General features: G+C 43.3%; 2 protein-coding genes and 3 pseudogenes across 2 annotated transcripts; 2 read left to right on the top strand and 3 right to left on the bottom strand.

Moving 5' to 3' along the window:
• On the top strand, positions 81-12,933 carry LOC8077223 (annotated as a pseudogene).
• LOC8074175 (G-type lectin S-receptor-like serine/threonine-protein kinase B120) lies at positions 14,987-18,604 on the top strand. Its single transcript, XM_021452489.1, has 7 exons — positions 14,987-16,589; positions 16,778-16,879; positions 16,998-17,200; positions 17,309-17,519; positions 17,616-17,853; positions 17,990-18,140; positions 18,271-18,604. Exons 1-7 carry the CDS (start codon positions 15,209-15,211, stop codon positions 18,571-18,573), a joined length of 2,589 nt encoding a protein of 862 aa, XP_021308164.1. The 5' UTR covers positions 14,987-15,208; the 3' UTR covers positions 18,574-18,604.
• LOC8074174 lies at positions 21,872-22,565 on the bottom strand (annotated as a pseudogene).
• LOC110432767 lies at positions 22,931-23,954 on the bottom strand (annotated as a pseudogene).
• LOC110432326 (S-locus-specific glycoprotein S13-like) lies at positions 23,322-26,160 on the bottom strand. The gene has a single exon (XM_021452495.1). The coding sequence runs from the start codon at positions 25,587-25,589 to the stop codon at positions 24,231-24,233; it is 1,359 nt and encodes a 452-aa protein (XP_021308170.1). The 5' UTR covers positions 25,590-26,160; the 3' UTR covers positions 23,322-24,230.

Raw genomic sequence — 27,978 nt, 5'->3', positions numbered from 1 at the left:
CTGATCGATCTCCAGCGGCCGCTCTCTCTTCTCTACCGGCCAGCCGTCCGATGCCCGGTAGTTTAACCATGGGCGGACGCATGGCGATACCGAGCGGAGGATCGGATGGAGAGGAGCAAGCTGCAAGCGCCGAGCGGTTGCCGATTGCTGTGCCGTCTGCCGTGGCCGTAGTTCTGCTATGCATGCCCAGTACAGTACTGACACGTGCCGCACCGGCCACTGCCCGGCGTTAGTGACCAACGGTCCCAAGTGTATGATTGCGGCTGCCCGGTCGTCTGCGGTCTGCGTACAGCATTCATTCATGCCTGTGCTGCTTCCTTCCTGCTTGCCTGCTTTGACCGGATCGGAGTACATGGTTTTGTATTTTTTTGAATCAAAATTGCAAAAAAAAATGTTTAAAATTTGATAGAGTAAGCAACTTTTTGGGCCAATGTTGGAAATAGAGTGTCCACCAATGGATGCCTTGCGGATTCTGATTGAATGAGGAATTTTCTGCTTGCTTTTTTTTTTCTTAAAGAATGCAAACAAGTTTGGAAGAATTGTACGCTTAATTGTGATGAATGCGACAAACAAATAGACATTTGTTGTGTTTCGGGATTAAGGAAGCAGGGGTGCACGGTGGATATTGTTTCTTCTGTCAAGATAAATATTGACATAACTGTAAGTTTTGCTTGCACAATTGAAGAATGGAGCACCTACCGCATTATATGTTAGCATGATTTTGCTCTATGTTTAAGGAAAAACGATGAATGGAACATCAAATCCCTGTGGATAGGCAACCAAATGTTTCGAACTTTTAGCATTGCACCGATTGAGGTCATGACACATGTGCTCTGCGTAGGCTGTGCACTTCATTTGGCTTCAGGTGATGACCAGTTGACCGCTCATGTAAAACCAAGTACTTAGTACTTACTGTGTGGTCTCACACTCTCATCAGCTCCTCATCTGACCAAATGAATGGATGCATAAGACCACATGTTTTCATTGATTATGGAAGCTTTCGATTACATCTCCTAGTTTTTTGCTCCTAGTAATCTTGTAGAGAGACATTACTACTTTTTATGTCACTGTAACGTTTGAATTGTAAACTTTCTTGACTGAAGAAGGCAAAACTAGTCTCTGCGAACATTAAAAAAAAACTAGTCTCTGCCTCTCTGGGGGGGGGGGGGGGGGGGCAAAGGGGAGTCACAGTTCAGGAGGCAAAGAAAGATCATGCATAATACTTGTATATGCTATCATCTTTCTTCATGTCACTGTAAGCTTTGTTGACTGAATGAGCAAACTATTCTCTAAAGTCTAATAATCGCGCGGAACAAGTTAAAATAGCCTGGTTCTCATGTGAGAACAGTGAATGGATTATGGATCCATTGATCGATTGTCTAATTTATGTTCGACGTCTACATTACTACCTGTATCTGAGTACTGCCGAATTCGGCAATGATCCACAGTGTATATGATAAATTCTTTTGTTTCTTTGAATGCCGTCGTAAGCAGTCTTGACTGAAACGGATGGAACAGTCTCTGAAGCGTTGAGCAGGTTTTATGTTATCGTTTTCTATGTAATCGTTTCTTTACATGGTGCTATTTTGATCCCAAAATTGTGAAACCTCTATCGATGCTAAATGTAGTTTATGACAGGAGGAGGATGTCTTAATAATTTATTTGAACAGCCTGGAGCACCACCTGCCATCACCATGCAGACCGTGTTTACCGCATACTGTCCGACAGAGGAAGCCCGGCCACAGCCACAAGCGGCACCTCCTCTGCACCACCATCGCTGACGCTGACCAACTCCTCCAACCTCATCCTGTCCGACGCCAGCGGCCGTGTTCTCTGGACGACCAACGTCACCGGTACCGTCTCGGGTTCAGCAGCCACGGCGGTGCTTCTCAACACCGGCAACCTCGTCATCCGATCCCCGAACGGAACCACCGCATGGCAGAGCTTCGATCACCCGGGCGACACGTTCCTCCCCGGCATGAAGATCCGGGTCACAGGTACAGGTCTCGCGACGGCGAGCTCCTCGTTTCTTGGAAAGGCGCTGACGTCCCCTCGCCGGGGAGCTTCAGCTTCGGCTTGGACCCGGGCACGCTCATGCAGACCTTCATCTGGAACGGGACGCGTCCCATGGCGCGCACCGTCCCGTGGACGGGCTACGCGACCATCAGTGGCCACTGGCCAGTTCCAGGTGAACTCCAGCTCCAGCGTCGTCATGGTTTCCCTGGCGGTCGTCAGAACCGGGCAAGAGATGTATTTAGCCTACAGCCTCCCCGACGGCAGCGCGCACGCGCACACCAGGTTCGTGTTGACTTACTCCGGCGAATACCAGCTCCAGAGCTGGGGATCGTCGGACTGGGCTGTCGTCGGCAAGTGGCCGGCCAACGCGTGCGACTTCTACGGCCAGTGTGGCCCGTATGGTTACTGCGACGGCACGGTGAGTGCTCCGATGACGACTCCGACGTGCAAGTGCCTCGATGGTTTCGAGCCGGCGAGCCTGGAAGAATGGAGCAGGGGCAGGTTTTCCCAGGGGTGCCGGCGGAAGGAGGCTCTGCCTCTGCGGTGTGGCCACGGCGGTTTCGTGGCCTTGCCGGGGATAAAACCGCCGGACAAGTTCGTGGTCGTCGAGAACCGGACCTCCGAGGAATGCGCCATGGAGTGCACCAAGAACTGCTCCTGCATGGCGTACGCCTATGCCAATTTGAGCAGCAGAGGCACGATGGGCGGGATGAGGTGTATGGTGTGGGCCGGGGAGTTGATTGACACAGAGAGGGTGGGTGATACTGCTGGCAGTGACACGCTCTACCTCCGGACTGCAGACTTGGATGCTGGTGTCATGGTGTGCTATTCATATATATATATATATATATATATATATATATATATATAAACTTAACTTGATCCTTGCATTGGTTATCTGTGCTACATTATTCATGCATAGAATTTTCCCTGCAATGGTTTTGCACAGTAACGAGGCCAAAGACAATCTCGCTGTAAAGATTGTGCTTCGTGCAGTTTTGTTAAGTGGCATTCTGATACTCACAGCAGGCACTTCCCTTGCTTGGTTCAAGTTCAAAGGTCAGGGGAATTGGTTTTTGCACTACTATTCTACTACATTATTACTGTCACCTAGGGAAAAAAGAAGAATAACAAACGCTCATGACATTTTGGAAGCAGGTAAAAAACAAAAAGAGGGAAAGCACAAGACGTTGTCCATCCTTGGAAACCTGAATACTTCAGAGTACTCTGGAGAAAGAAATCCTACTGAAGGCTTTGTATTTCCAACTGTAAGCTTCCAAGATATCACAGCTGTGACAAATAATTTCGACAGATCATTTATCATTGGACAAGGAGGTTTTGGCAAAGTTTACAAGGTAATTGATGTCTTAATTCATTTTTCACTTCAATTTACAAGGCGAAACTAGATGGCCGAGAAGTTGCCATCAAAAGGCTCAGCAGGGATTCCGCACAAGGAATAGCGGAATTCAGAAATGAAGTTGTTTTAATTGCCAAACTGCAGCACAGAAATTTGGTTAGCTTTATCAGTTGCTGCATCGAGGGAGATGAAAAGCTTCTGGTCTTTGAGTACATGCCTAACAAAAGCTTAGATGCTCTCCTTTTCAGTATGATCTAACAGCAGCACATTACAGCTTCATGTTTCAACATAACCGATTGATCAGTACTTATGGGATATAGTTGCCTTTATTTGTAGGCAGTATGAAGAAGTTAGAGCTAGATTGGCCAACACGGTTCAACATAATCAAAGGAGTTGCTAAAGGGCTTCTATACCTCCATCAAGATTCAAGGCTGAGGATAATTCACAGAGATCTCAAAGCAAGCAATGTTTTGCTGGATAAGAAGTTGAGACCCAAGATAGCAGACTTTGGTATGGCAAGGATGTTTAGTGACAACCAACATGACGCAAACACGAAGAGAGTCGTTGCAACATAGTGAGTAGTTCTTCTTTTTTTCTGAAATTACCACAAAGTTAACTTAATTCACAGAAAAACACCTCCATTATTCTTCATGGTAAAACATTTGCAGCGGCTACATGGCTCCTGAATATGCAATGAGAGGCATATTTTCTGTCAAGTCTGATGTGTATAGCTTTGGTGTATTGATGTTGGAAATCATAAGTGGTGTGAAGATAAGCTCAACTGATCAGACAATAGACTTCGAAAACCTTATAGTATATGTGAGTATAAGCTTTTCTGAATTTTGCAAGAATTTTATAAAGATTCCACAACCTCAATTAATGTGTTGTTTTATATCCAGGCATGAAATCTGTGGAAGAAAGGGCAGGCAAAGGATTTGATAGACTCAAGTATGATGGAGAGCTGCATACCTAATGAAGCTTTGCTTTGCATCCACATAGGCCTTCTATGTGTGCAGGATAACCCCAACGATAGGCCACTTATGTCATCTGTGGTGTTCATCTTGGAGAATGGAAATAGCACACTCGCCATTCCAAATAAACCTGCATATTTTGCGCATACTAATAACATAGTAAAACAGGTAAGAGGTACTACTCAAAACTCAAAGAACAGTGTAACTCTTTCAACTTTAGAGGGAAGGTAGACCGTTTTTTCCACATATATGACAATCATTTGATAAAGAAACACTTGGGTTATGTAAATCTGCAATGCTAATGCGATCAAATTTGGCATACTAGCTAATGTTACATTGGGCCTGATTTGAGTATCGCGCAAGTTTGCAGAAGACTCACATGCATGCTAATGCAGCCAACCAGCGCGTTTCTCAAATCTCAATCAATCTTATCCGTTCCAAAAAAAAATACAAAATAGACAATATAACACTTTCGTTTGTATTTGTTAAATTTGTCCAATTATGGACTAACTAGACTCAAAAGATTCGTCTCTCAAATTATAGGTAAACTGTACAATTAATTATTTTTTTAATCTATATTTAATGTTCTGCCGTAAATTTCAATATGACGGGAAATTCGAAAAAAATGCAATTTTTTTTTGGAAACTAAACAAGGCCAAGGCCTAAGCAAAGCACTCTGACGTCATTGCTTGTACGACCAAGTCTAACTGCAACAATTCCTAATCGATCGAAAATATAATTTGGCCGGACACTTATCCCCACCCATGTTCACAACATGATCATCTAACTTCGCCTTGTAAATTGAAGCGGTTAAATGTCCATTCAGCTCTAAAATTTTATAGTTCAATATTTTTATTTGAAATCATTTATAGACTTAAACATTTAATATTATAAAGTCAATATAAAAAGATAATACCATTCACTTGGTCATAAGCGATTGTGCTAGAGTGGTAGGAGAGGCTTGTGTGTGGGAAGAAGTTCTGAGTTTGAATACGAGGAACCGCACATGTGAGACTTGCGACCACGACACGGATTTCTTTAGAAATTAAAAAGACATCTACAAATTGATTTCTAGTGGTGGTCAGAAATGTGGTCTACTTCTCAAAATCAATTTTTAGAAGTGGTTGCATACCCAACCCTATAAACCTTTGGTTTCTAGACATCCTTGAGTAGAGCGTAGAGGCGGTTTGCTGCAAACCTAATCTGACTACCTCTAAATACTTTGTACTCCCTCCGTCCCAAATTATAAGTCATTCCAAGAATCTTATAAAGTCAAAAAATTTCAAATTTGACCAAATTTATATAGCAAAATAATAACATTTTTGGTATCAACTAAGTATCATTAGATTCTTTGTTACTTATATTTTCATAGTGTACCTATTTTATGACATAAATCTTTATATTTCTCTCTATATTTTTGGTCAAACTTAAAAATGCTTTTACTCTCTAAAATTCTTTGAATGACTTATAATTTGGAACGGAGGGAGTATAGCAGTGCTACAAGTCAACCGCTGTAACTACTGTAGCTTGTACGGTGCCACAAACGACAACACGGAGTCTCCTTGGATGCTGGCGAAAGAGGTGTTAAGACAAGCTAGCAACGTTCATCATGGACAGGCTCGTGAATGAAGAAGAAAGTTTCAACATAATGATTAAAGAGGTGAAACATACTAGAAGAAAGTTTCAACATTCATTGTAATATATACATCATTGTAATATTTGTTTTACAAAATCTTGATGGATGTGTGATGCTTTAAATATCTAGTACAGTAACCATACAGTAGGAAATAAAAAGTATTACACAAAAAAATAAAAATTAATCAATAAACTAGAATATGAGAAAATTAGATAACTGTCGGGTCTAAACCTAAAGTTGACAGTGTTATTCAAACAATCACTGCCGACTGCGACAGTGATGTAAGGATATCGGTTGCATTGCAAGTCAAAAATGTTACTCAACAAATCACTGTCAGTTCTAATCCTAACCCAACAGTGATCTTAAGGCCATCACTGGCGGTTTAGGAATATAACCAATAGTGTTGTCTAATTCCCTTTTATTTGTATCGCACTCTTAGGACATGTTTGATACAAGCAGGGTTAATTGTTAGATAGCTAATATTAGCTATAGCGCATCCAAACAGAAAGAATAATAATAAGTGTTCTATTATTTGTTAGCCAATTAGCTAGCTAACTCTAGCTAATTTGAGCTAATTTTTAGACTCAACTAAGTAGCGCCAGTGCTGCAAACATGCCCTTATTCTATTGCCCATCAAACCGTTGGGTCTAGTTTATTTGTTCAAGGATCACATATTTCCTTAATTGTGTTGATCATCCAGCCGTTGACCGAATGTCCGACGCTTTTCTTTCTTCACCGCTGGACTATCACCTATGAAATTGCATCGTGCTCTCAGCCCACCGGACGAACTGTGAATTGTCAGGCGCTCTCATTTTCATAAGATGCGGATTGTCTGGCCAGTTTATTTCTTCTATTTTCTTGATATCTTCAGCGTTTTCTTTAATTTTGACGCCACCTGTTTCCTTGCATCCATAGTATCAAAGTGAACATATCTAATGCATCTTTCACTACACATGTTAGTCCGCACTGATCAGTCGCCATCATGATCATCAAAACCATGATAAAATTAGGCATTTCAGTCCAAACACCTTACATCCCGGTTACTAAACTCTGACTAGATCGTACACATTGTATACTATTTCAAGAAAGAAGAAAGATACTCCCACTATCCTATTAAAAGTGTCATTTTTAATTTTCAGACTCCTTATTTGACCATTTATCTTATTCAAAAAATTTATAAATATTACTTATTTTGTTATGACTTATTTTTGTCAATAAAAATATTTTAACAATGATTTCTTTATTTTACTATTTGCATAAAAATAAATAAGATAAAAGTTTAAAAATAAAAAACGACACTCTCAATGAAACAGAGGGAGTAAGTACTGCATCCAACTGGCACACTTTCCTTGTTATTGTATTCCGTACTTTCTGTCACTATGACAACGCCATTCTAATTAACTAACCAGTTCGACGTCGACAGCTCAAATGTCAACCATAAGGCTAGTTTTAATAGAGTTTTATGCATATTAAATATGTTAATGTGACACTGTATTAATAAAGAGATAGATGATAAGAGTTTTATAGGAGTAAAGAGAGTTTCATCCCTCTTCTCCACTGTTTCCAAAATATGATTATGTTAAAAACTGTGTCATGAAACTTGCATTGAGGATGAGATACGTTTGAGTCCATAAAAAAAAATGAACCACCTTTTGTCATCAATGCCAAAATTAAAAAGAAAAAAAAGTAAATAAATAGAAGAAATAGACCAAGGTCTTGTTTACTTCCACCCAAAAACCCAAAATTTTTCAAGATTCCCCGTCACATCGAATCTCTAGACATATGCATGGAGTATTAAATATACACGAAAATAAAGACTAATTACACAGTTTGGTCGAAATTGACGAGACGAATCTTTTGAGCCTAGTTAGTCCACGATTGAACAATAATTACCACAAACAAACGAAAGTGCTACAGTATCACGAAATTATTTCGTTGAGGAACTAAACACGGCCCAAGTCTGGGATGCAGATCCGTGTGCTAGCTACTCCGTAGTCCGTACGAGCCAGCATATTAGCATATCGTCGTCTCTTCGAATTCAGCTCGTCAACGTGTTGCAAAGGAAGGTGCTCGATGTCTTGGCTAGATATCAGCTACGCCACCACTGTCCTCCTGCTGCTGGCATCACCGTGTGCCACCGATGATCGGCTCGTCCCCGGCAAGCCGCTCTCCCCTGGCGCCACCATCGTGTCCGACGGCGGCAGCTTCGCCCTGGGCTTCTTCTCCCCCACCAACTCGTCGTCGACCCCGGACAAACTGTACCTCGGCATATGGTACAACGACATCCCCGGCCGTCTCACCGTCGTGTGGGTCGCCAACAGAGAAACCCCCGTCACTGCTTCGCCACCGGCGTCGCTGTCCCTGACCAACGCCTCCAACCTCGTCCTGTCCGGCGCCGACGGCCGTGTTCTTTGGACGACGACTGACGTCGCCGGTGCAGGTGCGGCGGCGGCCACCAGCAATACCGCCGCGGCGGTGCTTCTGAACACCGGCAACCTCGTCATCCGGTCTCCGAACGGCGCCACCTTGTGGCAGAGCTTCGACCACCCAGCCGACTCCTTCCTCCCCGGCATGAAGATTCGGGTCAACTACAAGACGCGCGCCGGCAACCGGCTGGTGTCGTGGAGAAGCCCCGACGACCCGTCGCCGGGGGTCTTCTCCTACGGCGGCGACCCGGACACGTTCCTTCAGATCTTCATCTGGAACGGGACGCGTCCGATCATGCGCAGCGCGCCATGGGATGGGGAGCCAGTCACTGCGGGCTTGGTTCGCCTGAGCACCACCAGCGTCATCTTCTACCAGACCGTCGTGAGCACCCAGGAGGAAATCTACCTGACCTTCAGCGTCTCGGACGGCGCCGACCACACCAGGTACGTGCTCACCGACTCCGGCGAGCTCCTCTTCCAGAGCTGGAACAGCAGCTCGTCGGCATGGGACGTCTTGGGTGGTTCGAGCGATCCTGGGTGCAACCTGTACGGCTACTGTGGCCCGAACGGCTACTGCGACAACACGGAGTCTCCCCGTAGCAGGTGCAAGTGCCTCGACGGGTTCGAGCCGGTGGCGGGCTTAGAGGATTGGAACAGCGGCAGGTTCTCTCAGGGGTGCCGGCGAAAGGAGGAGCTGCGGCGGTGCGGCGGCGACCGTTTCTTGGCCTTGCCGGGGATGCAGTCGCCGGACAAGTTTGTGCACGTGGAGAACCGGACCTTGCAGGAGTGTGCAGAGGAGTGCACCAGGAACTGTTCGTGCGTGGCGTATGCGTATGCCAATCTGAGCACTAGCAGAAACAAGGGGGACCTGACGAGGTGCTTGGTGTGGGCTGGCGAGTTGATCGACACATGGAAGTCTGATACAGACACTTTGTACCTCCGGATCGCAGGCTTGGATGCAGGTGTGCAGCGAGTTTTTTGTCTAATGTTTCTCTGTTGAGTGTTGACTAAACTTTGAAAGCCCATTGAATTTGGGGAACGCTTGGGGTTTTTTTTTTCTTCAAAAAAGATGTTTTTGTTTGTTTGTTTCAAACATATTTTGAAATGGAAGGACGACTCCATGCACACACAGCTGCTTCATAGGATCGTTGAGGAGACACAGGCATGGGTGAGGGTGGGGCACATACATACAGTCGCTTAGGTAGGGTTTATGACATATCTCGTCCTAGTTACCTAGGCCAGAATAAGCTGACTACAGATCTTCCCACTTGCTTTGTGCCAGTAAGCACCGAAGATAGTCATATAATGTGTTTTTATTGAATAGATGACAATAGATTTCTTGCCTACAGCTTAAATCTTATTTTCTTAGTTAATGCTTGACTAGTACTACTGTTAGTTAGAATCTCTTTTCAGATATTGGGATTATGACCTTATTGGGCGCTTTAACTAGTCTTTGATCAATTGTCAATTGCACTATATATATGCAAGCACAAAGCTCTGAACTGACTTCTAAAAAATAGGTACGAGGGCCAAGAGCAACATAGTCAAGATTGTGGTACCTACAGTTTTATTAAGTGGCATTCTGATACTCACAGGCATTTCCCTTGCATGGTTCAAGTTGTTCAAAGGTACAACCCAGCATAGCTGTATTCTTTTGCGTGCCTATTTTACTCTTCGATTCCAAGGACTGGTTATACAATATTGAGCAGGTAAAATAAGCTACGGGGCAAAGCGTAGGAAGCTAATTTTCGATGGCAGGACATCGGATGAACTTGAAGGAAACCATGCCCAAGACTCTGAATTCCTCTCTGTTAGGTTTGAGGATATCGTGGCTGCAACGCGCAATTTTTCAGAAGCATGTAAGATTGGGCAGGGGGGGTTTGGTAAAGTTTATAAGGTAATTACTCAATTTAACCTTATTTTCATATAATTAGTTCTAACCATATAATTACCATTCACTTGATGTTAATTTGAATTATGTATATCTTTCCAATCTTACTACTATTAATTGGAGGCAGTGGCCCATCGGAGCATCCAAATTAATCCTCATGGGAGCACTAGAAAAAAGGGCAAATAGTAGAAATTCTCACAAAATAAAAAGACATCAACTCGATAGGCTCTAATTAAATCTGTTCTGTTATAAAAAAAATTACTCATATTCCCCACTATAAAAAATAACATAATATTGCCGCATAAATCTTTATCTAAATTATCTAAACATACCATTATAAAAGATAATCAAGTAACCTCTAGATTTGTTTCTAAGTTACCCACCCACGGCAATCAAATAACCACCTAAAATTGCATCTAAATTACCCACCTATATCATTATAATAGATAATGTGAGGTGTCTTACTCCTCATACCTATACTATTATAGTAAATAATGTAAGGAGGTGTCTCACTCCTCATTTTTTGTTTGGCTAGTGGGAATGAGTTAATTCATAATCACATCAATGCTCACAAGGTAATATTTAGCATAAGCATGAGAAATAAAGTCATTTGGTCAAATTTGAGAGACGAACTCATGATGCACTGTCTCATATAAGTGTAGGTGGTTACTCAAATCAAATAAATAACCCTTTGCATCTCTTCTAAATAAAAGAGCTCCGCCATTCTTAAGATCAATAAACTCTCAAGTTTAGTTCAAAACTACCATCATCTACTATTATGAAATAGATAAACAATCATAAACTAACATATGTCTCTAAATTACTAACCTCAACAACTATTAACTAATACTATATAAAAGAGCAGTTCAAAAGTAAAGTGCCTTTTATGGGCCACCACAAAGTATATATATGCATGCATGAGCAATAAATATATATTTTGATGGTTTGGCAATCATCCAAAATGTTCCTTTTGTGAATTACACACATTACTAACAACTTATTTTAAGTTATACTAATACTCCGTGATAATAATTTCTTTGTAAAATATTACCTTCATGGATAAATTTACTCATAGTTTAATTTTAAGCACTCTACTTTTATAAAAGTACTAATACACACATAATTCTTTGACAGAGGAAATTGAACATTTGGGGTTTCAATAAACATATAGCGAGAGCACAAAAAGGTGTGTTGCGTAAAGGAAAAAGTATAATATGGATGAAAAAATATAGAAGAGTTGGTAAAGTGTAATAACCGAATAGAAATACTAGAATATATATGGATATTATATTGAAAAATAAACAAAGAGAGATAAAGTGTGCGCCCTTTGGTTAGTTGTAGGTACTAATATTATCCACAAATTCTAATATGTATATCTAGTGACATTGTTTTTAGCTTGTGCACGAGCATAGGTTGGTGGAATAGTTTCATTGAATTGTCTACATGGTGAACTCAAAAATAAGTTTCTCTCCTTACTTTTGGTGAAGGCGATGCTAAGTGGCCATGAAGTTGCTATCAAAAGGTTAAGCAAGGATTCTGAGCAAGGATCAAAGGAATTCAGGAATGAAGTCATTCTGATTGCTAAACTGCAACATAGAAATTTGGTTCGACTCCTTGGTTGTAGCATTGACATTGATGAGAAAGTTCTAATTTACGAATACTTGCCTAATGGAAGTTTAGATGCTACCCTTTTTGGTATGTGTCACATCATAAACTCTTATATATATATCATATAGCAACTAAAAATACATATTGACTTACTTTAATTGTGACACAGATAATTCAAGAAAAATGTTATTGGATTGGCCAATCCGATTTAATATAATCAAAGGGGTTGCAAGAGGACTTCTCTACCTCAACCAAGATTCAAGATTGACTATAATTCATAGAGATCTCAAGGCTGCTAATGTTTTGTTAGATGGACAAATGAGACCAAAGATAGCAGACTTCGGCATGGCAAGGATATTCAATGATAGCCAAGAAGATGCAAACACTCATCGTGTTGTTGGAACATAGTAAGTAATTATTTCAATAAATATAATTCACTTTAACTTCTATCTAGTAATTTGAGGACTTTAAATGATCAACTAGTGGTTACATGGCCCCGGAGTATGCAATGGAAGGTGTCTTCTCGATCAAGACAGATGTCTATAGCTTTGGTGTTCTACTCTTAGAGGTTGTTACTGGTATAAGAAGAAGCTCCATTAGTAGCACCATGGGTTTTCAAAACCTAATAATCTATGTGAGTATATGTCTTTTCTGAAGTTATAAAATAAAGTAAGAGTCTAGAGGCTCTAGCTTACTGTAGATCTAAATAATTGTTTTGGTTGTTTTAGGCCTGGAATATGTGGAAAGAGGGGAAGGCAAGAGATTTGGTAGACCCATCTATTATGGATACTTGTTTGCTAGATGAAGTCTTGCTTTGCAGTCATGTGGGACTCTTATGTGTTCAGGAAAACCCAGTTGACAGGCCACTTATGTCATCTATTGTCTATAGTCTAGAGAATGCAAGCATAGCATTGCCACCACCCAACAATCCTGGGCACTATGGACAGAGGAGTGGTGATATGAGGCAAATAAGGGATGAAGACAACTCCATGAATTCTCTTACTATCACAACAATAGAGGGACGATAGTCCTATTTCGATGTACATGAACATGTTCAAGATATTGTTGAACATATGTCTATCAATATTAGTGGTTTGGAAGTATTTTCTTTTCTAATTTTAAGTTTCATATATGGCTACCTTACTATTACTAGTTAGAGACTCTTCTTGGACGTTTCGTGTGAATTATCATTGATGGGACATCCTAAGAAAATAGAAATCATAGAAAAAAATATACATGCATCAATTAGTAGACCATAATCATTATTGATAATAATAGACACCACTACAACAGACTATTCTAATTTCTGAAAAATACCTACATTTGCCACTATAAAAAAATAACTAAAAGATACCCCCGACCTCCATCTTCATCTAGATTACTCACACTCGTCGTTATGAAAACTTACCTTTACTTTGATTGCCTCTTTTTGGAGCTACCATATGAATTGTTAAGAGATGGGCTAGGAAAAGAGATAAATCATAGAATTCCCAAAAGAGAGAGAATATTCAGCTACCATTTGGTAAACTCCAATAATAATAATAATAATAATAATAATTAATAGCCATTAGACCTATTCTGATTAAAAAAGCATCTCCGATGTAATGAAAAATCACTTAAATAACCCCCTAATAAATCTTAATATGGGAATTGCTCACATCTACTACCTCCATAAAATAACCTCGTGCATCTTCATCTAAGTAATTCACCTATAGTATCATACGTGAAAAATAATATGAACTAACCTCCAAATTGCATCAAATTACCGAATTATATCATTATTACAATTACCTAAACAAGCACCCTAAGTCAGCATCTAAATTACCTATCGTAACACACAAATCTGCCAGTACTCCATAGATTACATTTCAAATATAACTATGTGTATCTAAATATGAAGGAACTACATTAATGAAATAAGTTAATGTATGCCAAGATGTTGGAACTACCTTAATAAATTATATATGCCAAGATGTTGCAAGCCACAAGCCTTAACTCTTACAAGTGTCGTCGCGCCATCTAGGTGTTTATCGGATTTAGGATAGATAGTCGTACTATTAAGAGGTGATCTCTAAAATCGAATCAATTATCTATCTACATGACACTAGTTTTGATGTGGTGCCATGTGGATCCATGTAAAATCTTGTAAGAGTGTGAAATTGATGGCACGAGTAGTTGTAGCCAAAACTGATCTTAGAATACCTTGGTTCGGTATATAGTTTAATTAAGGTGTTTGATTTGAGGAATTGGTTAGTCCAACATCTTCTCACTTTTTATATATTTTTTGTTTGCTTCCTGGAATGAAATAATTTAATGTATCATTACCTCATTTTGCACACATTAATATTTAGTACTAGTATCTCAGGAATGTAGTCATTTCACCAAATATAAAGAATATACTCATGATGCACCATTTCATATAGAATAGTTTGCTTCCTCAAATCAAACAAATATGTTCACCGAGGTTTGGAGCAGTGTCTTGGAAATGAAATGACAAAGGAGTAGCTCGATTTGTGACTTGTCAGCAGCTATTATTGGATTTGAGAATGGCACGCGAGGAACCGTGCTTCCACTCCAACGTCGCATCCGGTCGGTCATGCCTGCCTGCTTCGTTCTAAAGTAGAATTTCAGTGTGGTTGTTGGTGTTGGCGAAGATTTCATTGCGCGCATGACACATGCATGCTGAGAAGATTGGTCCTTTGTTTTTTGTAACCAAGGATTGGAGCGTGTCTGTTTATTTTCTTTGCTGTCCTGGTTTCGTGACCTTCACTTCTCTAGGCAATAACATCATGCTTTGGAAGAACAGTGCAAGTCCTACACGCTGCTTGAATATCTTAGCATATGTACAGCAGAAACCGTGGTTACTCAACAAGAGTTGTTCTCCGCTCCAATTCGGTCGCCGCATCGTGCCCCCAGTCACGTCCCAACAAGAGTTCAACGCAGTTGTTGATGACGATTTCGTTGTGACACATGCACACAAGAATAGTCCGCGCGCGCGCCATTCATTTCGTCACCTGCCACTACACCGCCATGGTCGTCCATGTCCCAAGCGTCCGTCTGACACCTAGTACTGCCCAAGTGTCAAGCTCCGAACTTCTCTGAAGCTCCCAACGCCTCCGAGGAGGTCCGCAGTTTCAATCGTCGTACCATCATCACTTGCGGGCCCAATCTCAAGGTAGGAGTATTTCATTTGTCACTACCTTGCTGGATCGTAGTGCCAACAGCCAAGACAAATAAAAGCACATGGCTGCACCTGCACCTTAAACTAATGCACCCCTACCGAATGACCCGAACCTGTGAACCATGGAGTGGTCACGTTCCACCTGCATCACAGTCACAGCCGCCGCCGTGCTCCTCCTCCTCTTGCCGCGCTTCTGCTCACCGGCCGGCGACAAGTTAACCCAAGGGGAGTCGCTGACGCCCGGCGAGACCATCGTGTCCGACGGCGGCGCCTTCGTGCTGGGCTTCTTCGCCCCCTCCAACGCCACGCCGGGCAGGCAGTACGTCGGCATATGGTACAACAACATCCCCGTGCAGACGGTGGTGTGGGTCGCCAACCGGGACGCGCCGGTCACCGTCGACGAGCGTTCCGGCAATAACTCCTCGTCGTCTGCGCCGCCGCCGCCGTCGCTTGCGCTGGCCAACGACACCACCACCACCAACATCGTCTTGTCCGACGCCGCGGGCCGCGTCGTTTGGACCACGAACGTCGTCACTGCCGCCACGACCACCACGAGCTCAGGTGGTTCGACGACGGCCGTGCTCCTCAACTCCGGCAACCTCGTCCTCCGGTCCCCGAACGGCACCACGCTGTGGCAGAGCTTCGACCACCCGACGGACACGTTCATCCCGGACATGAAGGTCGGGCTGCGCTACCGGACGCACGACGGCGCGCGCATCGTGTCGTGGAGGGGCCCCGGCGACCCGTCGCCGGGGACCTTCTCGTACGGCATGGACCCGAGCACGTCGCTGCAGATGCTGGTGTGGAACGGGACGCGCGCCTACTGGCGCAGCTCGGCCTGGACGGGGTACATGACCGTCAGCAGGTACCACGCCACCACCGGCACGGTCATCTACGTGGCCGTCGTCGACGGCGAGGAGGAGATATACATGACCTTCTACGTCAACGACGGCGCGCCGCCCACGCGGTACGTGGTCACCGGCGACGGCAGGTTCCAGCTCCTGAGCTGGAACCGCAACGCGTCCGCGTGGACCACGCTCGAGTCCTGGCCGTCGCGCTCCTGCAGCCCCTACGGCAGCTGCGGCGCCTACGGCTACTGCGACAACACGCTGCCCGTGGCCACGTGCAAGTGCCTCGACGGCTTCGAGCCGGCGAGCCAGGCGGAGTGGAGCGGCGGCGTGTTCTCCGCAGGCTGCCGCCGGAGCCAAGCGCTGGCACCCTGCGGCGAGGGGGATGCGTTCTTGGCGATGCCCAACATGAAGGTGCCGGACAAGTTCGTGCTCCTGGGGAACATGAGCTCCGGCGACGAGTGCGCGGCGGAGTGCCGCCGGAACTGCTCCTGCGTGGCGTACGCGTACGCCAACCTGCGCAGCAGCAGCGCCAAGGGCGACATCGCGCGGTGTCTGGTGTGGACCGGTGAACTCGTCGACACGCAGATGATCGGCGTGCTCTGGGGCATCACTGCTGAGACGCTCCACCTCCGCGTTCCAGCAGGAATCACAGGTTCAATTTTCGTTTCTACTCCATTATGCGTTATTCTTTTCTTTTCCCGATTATTAGACACGGCACACGGTTTTCAAAATAAAAAACATTTCCCACCCCCATGTCATTGTTTCGAAATAGGAATATATTTTCCGGAGGGCAGCGTCTTCTTGCAATTGCTCACCAAACTTACCCAGTTATTTGTGTAGGCACAAAGACAAGGTCAAAAATTGTGAGAATTCTACTACCGGTGTTGGCAAGCATTTTTATGCTTTCGTGCATTTTACTTGTTTGGTTTTGCAAGACAAGAGGTACATTGATATATTTCTCTTTTTTTTTGTAAACATATATGTTATCACAAGATAAATGCTACTCACATTTTACCAAAAGAAAAAAAAGATAAATGCTAGTCACATCTTTTTTTTTCAGATAAGAAAAGAAGCAATGAAAGTGAGAAGAAGTTGGTTCCCGGTAGTAGCGTGCGAACATCAAGTGAGCTTGCAGAACGAACCCCTAACCCTAATGAAGATCTCGAATTCCCTTCCATGCAATTCAGTGATATCGTCGCGGCGACGAATAACTTCTCGAGAGCATGTATGATCGGGCGTGGAGGTTTTGGGAAAGTTTACAAGGTAACATCACGTTCTCTGCCGCGTATATATCCTTTTCCAAATCTGAACTCACGAACTGAGAATGGTACTCAGGAGTCAACACTCAGTTATTGTTCTACTATTCTGAAGGGGACATTATTAGGTGGTCGCGAGGTCGCTGTCAAGAGGCTCAGCAAGGATTCTGAACAAGGAATAGAGGAATTCAAGAACGAAGCTACCTTGATCTCCAAACTGCAGCACCGGAACCTGGTCCGGCTTCTCGGTTGCTGCACACAGGGAGCCGAGAGGGTGCTGGTGTATGAGTACTTGGCCAATAAAGGCCTAGATGCAATCCTTTTCGGTATGTTACACTCATCATCATAACTGAAGATGCTAAAACGTCACCACTGAAGCAGCAAACATGATTCCCCCGTGTGGTTATCGTTGTTCATTGCAGACAGCGAAAGGAAATCACTGCTGGATTGGCCAACAAGATTGGGGATAATCAAGGGGGTGGCTAGGGGGCTCCTGTATCTTCATCAAGATTCAAGACTGACAGTGATACACAGGGACCTCAAAGCGAGCAATGTTCTGTTGGATGCAGAGATGAGACCTAAGATAGCGGACTTCGGTATGGCCAAGATCTTCGGCGACAACCAGCAGAAGGCGAACACTAGGCGGGTTGTTGGGACATAGTAAGTAACAGTAGCACAGATGGAAATATTCCTTAAAATGTTGTCTTTTCAAATTTCAACGTTGATTTATGCATGTGATTGTTGGGCTTGGTTTCTGTCTGACTGACGACTCTGAATTTTCTGATGGTGTTGCTAGTGGCTACATAGCTCCTGAATACCAAACCGAGGGCGTCTTCTCTGTCAAGTCTGACGTCTATAGCTTTGGCGTTTTGGTCCTGGAGATTGTAAGTGGCATCAGAATAAGCTCTACCGATAACATCAACGGATCTCCGGGCCTTGTAGCATATGTAAGTATATACTCCTAATTCCTAAACATATAGTACAAACATTAGTTTCTGAATTTGTCAGGACATTATGCATGAAACACTTGAACTGCACTGCAGTGATTTCTCTTATCATTATCTGAATCTTTTTCAGGCATGGAAGCTATGGAACGAAGGGAACGCATGGGACTTGGTGGACTCGTCCGTCGCGGAGAGCTGTGCCCTCGACGAAGCCTTGCTGTGCGTCCACGTGGGGCTCCTGTGCGTCCAGGACGACGCGAACGGCAGGCCGCTCATGTCGTCCGTGGTGTCCATCCTGGAGAACGGGAGCGTGTCTCTGCCGGCGCCGGAACAGCCGGCGTACTTCGCGGAGAGGAATTGTAATAAGTCACTAGAAGGAGACGATGTGCAGACCTCCAGGAACTCCATGACCATGACTGTCCTTCAGGGACGGTAGTCAACAGAGCAGCATTGACCTTTTTTCTTCAGAGAGAGGGGCGTTTTGTCCCCGTGCAATGATTTTTGACATGGGTACGTAGGGTCTCCCAATATATTGGCCCAACTTGCACTTCGACGGGATGGGCTATGACGAGCTTTTTTCTCTTTACTTTGGGGCGTGAATCTTCATGGGCCATAAATCTTTTGCGCCCCAGCAATTAGGCCCGTTCTCCATCGCCGTCCACGCCGACATGATCATCATCGCTGTTCGACAGGTGTTCTGCCGCATCCGCTGTTCGACAGGTGTTAGGGTGTAGCGGCGGCCCCTGCTACAGTTGCTTTCTGGCATTCTCGTATAAGAATCGGACGCCTTCGACATGTTCAACAGAATGCTCAAGCCGTTCCCCTTGCCCCTCCCTCGCTTTGCGTCCAGCGCCAGCGGTCCACCGGCCGCGCCGCCAGTTTACACCACGCCGGCCACTTGTCCGCGAATGCCGGCAGGCGATAGCGGGTTGCGTCATTGCTGCTGCAGACGATTGGCGGCGACTGTGTCTCGGAGCTCAGACCTCACTAGCAGGAGGCCAGGAGGAGCGCAAGCAACAATCTCATCCCCTGATCCCATCCTTGGAGTCTGCTTCAAAAACCTTACCTTATAGATTTCAATCTGGCACTAACACGATGGACTGGCCCGAACACGACACTAAAAAGCACGATTCGGACACGACACGGTCTGGTGGTAGTGTCGTACCTGGGCCGTAACTTCGGACCGCAGCGCCGGCACGACGCTAGCTCGATTATTTTCATCGTTGATACTTTGAGGATAGATCATGACGCCGTACCTATCGGCACGGCACGACACGGTTAAAGACCCATAGTGTCGTGCCTGGGTCGAGAGTTTAACACGATGATCCGAGACGGCACGGTACGATAGGATATATTGCCGTATAGTGCTAGGGTCGGGCCGTCCATTTAGGGCAACCACAATGTATATAGACTAAGTAGTCCTATGAGCAGCTTTTGTGTCAGTAAACAATAGCTATTGTTGTCTTCACAATGTTTCAGTCAACAACTAATAGTCCATAAAGTGGATCCCATATAAGATAAAAAATATTTTTCTTTACAATCCTGTGTAAAGCCAAGAAAGAGAGAGTGAGGAGTGAGAAAAAGTAACATTTTTTATTCTCTATGGGTAGTCCATAATCTTATGGATACCTTTTACTATGGACTCTTTTATGGACTGGTCTAACAGTGTTTTTATCTGATAGCAAATATTTTAATCCTATGGACTATCTTATGGTACACATTGTGATTGCTCTTAGCCAAGTATACCCTACCTCAGTAGGATGTTGAGCTATCCGTTTAGATTATTCCATTCAGGCTGCATTTGGTTTCTCAAAGAAAGCGTGTGCGCCATACTAGTAGAGAAAAGATAGCAGTACACTATTTAACTTTCCAGATTAATGCTAACGCAAGCACCATCTGTTTACAAAATTAACCTAGGCAAATATTGAAATATATTGTGACTAAAAATGAAGTCACTCTATCTCCCCCTGTCAAACTTACGTAGGAAATGTTGGACGGTAGAAAGAAGGTGGCGTCATGGCCTCTAGGACAACCTCCCGTGCATCTTTTGTGGAAGTCTGGTTTCTGTGCCTTAGTTTTTTTCGCGCTACAGAATCTGGTGAACATCTAGGAGATGTACCATGGAGTGGTGAATCAGCAGTAGGAAACGTTTGCCCAAGACCATCCGTCGAGGTTTTGATTTACTTGTGTTGCTAGGCAGTTGGATCCTCTGGAAAGAGCGGAATGCACGTACTTTCGACAGAGAAACAAGCCAACCGATTACACTTCTTCAGACCATTCTTCAAAAAGTGTCATTGTGGATAGCTAGGGGTTTCAGGGCTCTGGGAGCTGTTGACACCCTTCGTGTTTAGAGTTGTCGGAGTTAGTCACTTTTCATGTTTTAATGTAATCTCAACTCTTAACTTTCTGTGAGCTTGGTGTGTTTTGGTAATCTTTGGATTACCGTGGGTTGTACTTGACCTATCCTGTTCTTGTTAATGAAATATATGCCACTGATATTAGTAGATGCTATTAGCTGACGATGTATCCAAAATTTGATGTTATTAGTTATAAGGCCTTATTTGGTTTCTTTAACTAAATTTTAGTCAGCTAAAATTATTTTAGATATTTTTTAGTGACTAGTAGGACTAAACTATTTTAATTTTTTTAGTTATTGTATTCAGAACTTTAGCTATTAAAGTGAGTAAAGTTTAGTTGGATAAAATTTAGCAGGGGTTGCACTTGCACCCGGAGAATTACCTGGAGTTCTGTACCCGACTATGTAGCCAGGTATCGACTAAGCAGGCAATATTATTCCCCATGGTGGAACATCTTTCGGCAGGTACTCCTTTATGGTGCAACATTTTTTATTGACTAGCAACGGTTAACCATTCTACGTAGAGAAAATGAATGTTCTAGTAAAAAAAATAAAAGGAGTGAGGCAACATCACTGTCATCCATTTATTTATTTATTTATTTATTTATTTATTTTTTAATAAAAAAGGAAAATATTCTCAGTTTCTCATCGTCTAAACTCTAAAGCTTTCATATCCTTTTACCTCTCAAAAGGACGGAGATGCTTCATGGGCTTCTTCTTCTGTTTTCCTTCTACTAGGGCTGAATCTTTACGCGCCTCAAACTTTGCACTGCGTAACGGGTTGGACCGTGTACGCTTGCAAGTTGCTGCTCAGTCAGATTTGGGAGCACTCTCGCCTAGCATAGTCGCCTGATTCCTCGCGGACCGCGGGGCATGTCCTCGATATGACCATATCCGACCAATCCAGAGACCAGAGATCAAAGGTTCGACCGTCGCTCGCCGGACGCCAATGTAGGGAAGGTGAGAATCTGAGCGATTGAGAGCAAGCCGTGTACCCACGTTCGTTCTCTTCGTGCCCACAGCAACTTTCAGCTAATCTTCCTCCTCGCTTGTGGTCGCTGAACGCCTTCCATGTGTTCGGCAGAATGCCTGAGCCGTTGCCACTCCTGCACCTGCACCAGTTTACACCAGCAGGCACCAGCCGCTTGTCCCTGCATGGCAGCAAGCGCTATCTGCTTACACGATTGGTGCTGCCTTCTGCAGGTGATCGATGACAACCTTGGGTCAGTGATAATCAACAATTGCATCCCCTGCCTGGCTGTCCCCCATACTAGGTAGATTTTTGTTTTGCAAACTTTATGCTTTCTGTATTATCTAAATGGGATCTTTCTTGATATATCTGTTTGATTATCACCAGGCATTCAGTTTTCCATACAAAACCGTTTGCACCATTCTAGTTGGAAAAAGATAGCGGCATACTTGTATCACCTCCAGATTACTGCTAAAAGCAATTATATATTGCGTTAAAAAAAGAAATTATATATTCACACTTCAAGAATTAACCTAGACAAATATTTTGTGACTAAAAATAAAAACAATTACTCTATCTCCCCTCTATGACTGTAAGAGTCACTGTGTTCTTAGAGGTCAGAATATTCTCTTGCATTTGCTTCATATCACAATTTCTCTGTGCAAAATATGCAGGGTGGTTTGGCGCTGGTAGTGTTGTGTATCCATTCTCCAAGTTGAACACAACAGAAGACATGAATGGCCTATCTTCAGGGTTTTCCTGTACACACAAAAGCCCGATATGGATGCAAAGTGAAGCTTCATCTTGTAAGCAGTTCTCATCAATGCATTCATCTATCAAATCTTTTGCCTTCCCTTCCTTCCAAAGGCTCCATGCCTGAAACAGTCACATCACACGTTGATATTGTATAAAAAAATATTCCAAGCTCTTTACTCTGTGAAATAATGAGATTTGCTTAATAGACTATTAGGTTTGGGTAATTCGGTATGCGATCCACATAGCTTATCTTTATGCCACTTACAACCTCCAATACTAACACACCAAAGCTATAGACATCAGATTTCGCAGAGAAAATGCCCTCCATTGCATACTCAGGAGCCATGTAACCACTGGTAAGAACATTTCATTTTAAAAAATTATGGACATGGTTTTGGTAAATCTTATATTTAATTTGCAATATATAGTACTTACTATGTCCCAACAATTCGTCTCGTATTTGCATTTTCCTGGTTGTCACCAAAGATTCTTGCCATTCCGAAGTCTGCTATCTTGGGTCTCATCTCTGCATCTAGTAAAATATTGCTGGCTTTGAGATCTCTGTGAACTATTGTTAGTCTGGAATCATGATGGAGGTAGAGAAGTCCCCTTGCAACTCCTTTGATAATTTTGAATCTTATTGGCCAATCAAGTCTTGCATTTCTTTCCTGGTCTGCAAAACAACAATTGTCATATATGTTAAAAATGCAAATATATAATTGTTAAATTTTATGTTAAACTTCTGGTAAATGTCAATAGAACATACTAAAAATCATAGCATCTAAGCTTCTATTGGGCAAGTACTCATAAATCAGCAGCTTTTCATCTCCCTCAACACAGCAACCAAGAAGTCGAACTAGGTTTCTGTGTTGTAGCTTGGCAATTAGAATAACTTCATTCCTGAACTCCTGTATTCCTTGATCTGAGTCCCTACTAAGTCTTTTAATAGCAACCTCTTGACCACCTTCTAGTGCGCCCTATATAAGATTATCAAAGAAAAGTAAGATTGTGATAACTCATGCAGTGTACCTGATTCAATGATTAAACTAGGAAAAACAAAGAAGAAGAACTACAATGAAAATTACCTTATAAACTTTGCCAAAACCTCCTTGTCCAATCATAAATGTAGGGGAAAAATTGTTTGTTGCAACAAGAACATCTTGGAATTTCAGGAATGGAAGTTCAAAATCACGGGAAGTGTTTCTTTCTCGAATTTCATCTGAAGTGGTCAAACCCCTATGCATTAGTTTGGTATGATTTGCTGCATCCTTTCCCCTTCCTGCTCCGAAAAGTTGGTGACTATTTGTTTTTAAGTTACTGCTATTAGTATGTAGAAGTAGATTAGAAAACATACCTCTGAACTTGCAGATCCATACAAGTAAAATGGAAGTTAGAAGAATAGCACTAATAAATATTGGTAGCACGATTTTTGTTGCATTTGTTTTTGTCCTTTTACCTGCAAATGCAATGAAAATTCATGTCATATGCCTACAGAGTTCTGTCCGCGAACAGCCAAACAGGTGCAATAATGTTCTGACATTACACGTATAGTACCCTTTTCACTGAAAAATGTGTAGTAGTGAACATTGTACCAATAGCTAAATCATTGAGAGAGAAAAGTGCACCTCAGCTCAGCATCTATTGCAGGTACTTGCTACACATATTTTACTGCAATGTGCGTAGATTGTGAGTACGTGCAAATTAGTTGCCACTGTCATACTACATGCCTCGCCATGACCCTGATGCATGCTCTTTAGACCAGGTAGATTAACATTACCGAGCTTCCAAGAAATTCTGGTCGACAATATAATAGATAGTTTTGTTATTTTGATATAAGACTAGTGTTTATGGTATCTGCATACTTGGGATTTGGGAAAGAAACCTAAGTACTGAGTTTAAAGAGATAACATGTTGAAAATACACTTCCACAAGGGGGAATGCCACCCATAGCCATCCAATCAATTCATATTGGGTGGCTTCAGAGGGGCGCACCCACATGGGAACTTCCGATTTAGAAATTCTCCTCATATGAAATGGTACCTGACATATTTGCCACCCGGAGATACAGCGTCTCTTCAGCTTCAGCACCAGCAGTGTTAAAGAAATAACTTGACATCATACCTATCTTCTGCGTGTCAACTAACTGATCTCCAATCCACACCAGGCACCTTGTCACATCAGCGTTGGACTCACTGCTGTTCAAGTTTGCATATGCATATGCCAGACAAGAGCAATTGCTGCTGCACTCTGCCACACACTCCACAAGGGTCCTTTTCCTGATGCGAACAAACTTGTCAGGTACCTTCATGCCCGGCATCGCCAAGAAGCCATCACTGCAGCGTAGTGGGTCCTTTCGCCGGCAACCTTGTGAGAACTTGCCGCTGCTCCATTCTCCCTCGTCCGTAGGCTGAAACCCATCAAGGCACTTGCAAGCTGGGGTTGCCTCTGTGTAGTCACAGTAACCAGAGGGTCCACAGTAGGCATACCTGCTACACTCACTACTGTCCGGCCATGTTATGTGCACTGTCCAATCATCTGATAAATTCCTATTCCAACCAAGTAGTTCCATCCTGCCTGAGTAGCTCATCACAGCCCGCATAGGTGGGGCACCTTCGGACATGGTGAAGACGATGGAAATCTCATCGACAGTGTCAACATATGCTAGGTACATCAAACTGCTGGTGTTCAGCTGGTAGACTTGACTGGAGATCGTGTAGCCTGTCCATACAGAACTGCGCCATAGCGGACGGGAGCCATTCCAGATGAAGGGTTGCACGAACAAGTCTGTCTCCACACCGAAAGAGAAGGTACCCGTCGAGGGGTCTTCGGGGTCCTTCCAAGAAACAAGCCGGTTTCCTTCATCCGTCTTGTGGCTCCTCCATATCTTCATGCCAGGGAGTAGCGTGTCAGTTGGGTGGTCAAAGCTCTGCCATAAAATCTTGCCGCTTGGTGACCGTAGGACGAGATTGCCTGTGTTCATAAGCACCAATCCAGTAGTACTATTCGACCTCGGAGCAGTGGTCGTGTTGGTTGTCCACAGAACACGGCCGTTGGCATCGGACAAGACAAGGTTAGAATTGTTGGTCAGAACAAGCGAAGGAGTTGAGGAGGAGATGGCCGGAGTTGCCCGGTTTGCAACCCACACCACAGTGAACCGGGGGATGTTGTTGTACCATATGCCAAGGTAGAGCTTCTCTGGAGTGGAATTGGATGGGGCGAAGAAGCCAAAGGCGAATTCACCACCATCAGATATGATGGTGGTGCCGGGCAACAGCGGCTTGTCAGGGACAAGACGGTCATCCGAAGTGCACAAGGCTGCGAATAGGAGGAGAGCTGCAATGTAGAGCGAAATGGAACTCATGAATGCCATAGACTTCAACGGTTTACACCTAAACGCACACGGTAGAGAAGGTTTGCAGAGGCGCCCCCTACATATATACAGTATGAATGTGGAATGGTGTAAGTTCCTACCGCATGCTTGGTCTGCACGCAAAATGCAAAACAATCCGGGTTTCTCATGGACTTGTATGTAATGAGTTCAAACATTCTAGTAGTCAAAATGTGTTGGTTGTTGAGATGTATACATCGAAAGGATTGTTAATTACCAAGGTGTTATATTTTTTAGGGATTATAGGATTGTTACCTTAGCTTGATGTGTTATGTACTACGATGCATGGATGCATCATTGCATCTAGAATTGTGAAAATGAAGTGGTTCATTCGTCTGGAAGAAACCACATTGCCGCCTTTAATCAAAATTTACTAAATTCATTCCGGCCATCACCATCAATGAATGTAGGTTGCTGTAGAATGTATGTGGTCAAACTTTTCAACAAGTTAACTGCTTTGTAGCTTCCTAAACTTGAGTATGTAGTATATGTTATGTTTAGCTGATGCATGGCTATGACACAAGCTTGTCAGCTTGTGTAGTGCAGCTTGGCCTTGTTTGCTTGGCTCAATATATAGTTTTTTTTTAGAAAAGAGAATATATTGATATCCCAGCTTCTGCATTGATCAATGCATATGGCTATTCATTATTACAAAACAATTAATAATGCAGACCAGAGCAGTGCAAAAAATGTGGTCCAAAGTTTCGGTCACCCACCTGAATTTATTCATCATCAAATGGATTGATTTACAATGCCTCACGGAAGAGGGTTTTTGTTTGTAGGTGAAGGAAGGCTCATAGAATCTACATTACAGAACCAAAGAAAATGCACTGTTGGTCTATCAAAGCTCTAGAGGCCACCGGCAACCTGTATCGCCACAGGTTAGCTTCCGCTTTGCAGGATGATAGAACTTGCTGTAGGGTGAGAGCTTCATTCCTGAAAATAACTATGTTCCTGCATTTCCAAAGTTGCCAACAGCAGACAGCCAAGAACATTGGGAACTAAACTTCAGGAATTGCAGCAGGCCTGGCAGTTAGAACAAGGTCGCCGATCGGTTAGTCCAGGGCCAATGCTATGCCAAGCCTTGCCCAGAACGCAGCAGCGAAATGACATCCGAAGATGATATGCTCTGGAGTTTCATCTTCACATTGACAGATTTCACAGATAGGAGAGTCCACTATGTGTTTGCGGTGGAGGTTAGAACGACGCTGGATCCTTTTTCTGCAGAAGCCAGATGAAGAACTTCACTCTTGGAGAATGAGGTCCAAAGTTAGGCATCCTAACAAACAATTTTAGTCCTATTTACTATGTATTCCCTCTGTTGTAAATTATAATTCACTTTAGCTTTGTTCTAATTCAAAGCTCTTTAATTTTGACCAATTTTATAGAAAATGCACCCGCGCTTATAACATCTAATTAATTTCATAAAAAATCTCCATGTATTATGTTTGAACAGTATTTTTTATTCAAATTATAGATACTAACATTTTTTTTCTTAAAAAATTGGTTAGGCAAGTTTGACTTGGGTCAAGATTGAAGTGAATTATATAATTTAATTTAAAATAGAGGGAAGCTAAGTAATTGCCGTTTGGGCAGTTACCAGTTATCATGCAAGGTCACCGCGAACACTGCCGAGGAGACCTTCCCTGGGATGACTTCTTCACCGATCGAGATATTAGACGGTAAGTTCATATTATATGTAACCAAAGTTGAGACTGCTAGTTCAGATCAAAGAAGACTGTTTCCTTCCCTATAGCCCTCGAGTTGTACTCAACAACCGGCCCTAGAATTCTATAGGTGGACTGAAGTATCTCAGCAGGTGAGTTTCAGCTTTTACTTTTTTAACATAGAACATCATTGACAGTGAGGCAAGAAAACGGGAGCGGACCAAAGTCTTTGTTGGTGCTGATGCCTCGGCTCTATCCAGATTAGGCTGCGATCACGTAGACGTAGGGCGTGATTGGTACCATTACCATTTATATCTAGCTGAGACAGGTCTATGGACGCAGCGTCTGCGTGTTTAATTAACTGAATAGTAGTCTGAGTTTGTCTCTCTACATATTAAGGTACCCCCGAGGCTAGCTCGGTAGAAATGAATATTTTCTCTGTTTCTATAGGGAATTGGCAAGTTATTTCTAGTGGGACTGGCTTGCTAGACGTTTATGATGCATGCGAAGGACTACGGCCTGTTTGGTTGCTTAGCCAGGCAAGCTTGCCTGATCAGGCAGCAATCCAGGTCATCGATTTTGAGATTCCAGGATCTGTTGCCTAGCATGAGAGCAGCATCTAAACAGGCCCAGCCACAACGTGCTGTCAGTGACTGATAATCAACCGGATTCCCTTTCTGTCAAAAGAAAAAAAAACGGATTCC

This window comes from Sorghum bicolor, chromosome 2, assembly GCF_000003195.3.
Source record: "Sorghum bicolor cultivar BTx623 chromosome 2, Sorghum_bicolor_NCBIv3, whole genome shotgun sequence".
NCBI lineage: Eukaryota > Viridiplantae > Streptophyta > Magnoliopsida > Poales > Poaceae > Sorghum > Sorghum bicolor.
This window is presented reverse-complemented; position numbering and strand designations above follow the sequence as displayed.

What these genes read in the sequence shown, in the direction of transcription:
- LOC8074175 (XM_021452489.1), top strand. Translation starts at nt 15,209, where the DNA reads ATGGAGTGGTCACGTTCCACCTGCATCACAGTCACAGCCGCCGCCGTG. An exon ending in GTTTTGGGAAAGTTTACAAG is followed by an intron (nt 17,201 to 17,308) that starts GTAACATCACGT and finishes ACTATTCTGAAG; the next exon opens with GGGACATTATTAGGTGGTCG. An exon ending in AGGCGGGTTGTTGGGACATA is followed by an intron (nt 17,854 to 17,989) that starts GTAAGTAACAGT and finishes TGGTGTTGCTAG; the next exon opens with TGGCTACATAGCTCCTGAAT.
- LOC110432326 (XM_021452495.1), bottom strand. Translation starts at nt 25,589, where the DNA reads ATGGCATTCATGAGTTCCATTTCGCTCTACATTGCAGCTCTCCTCCTA.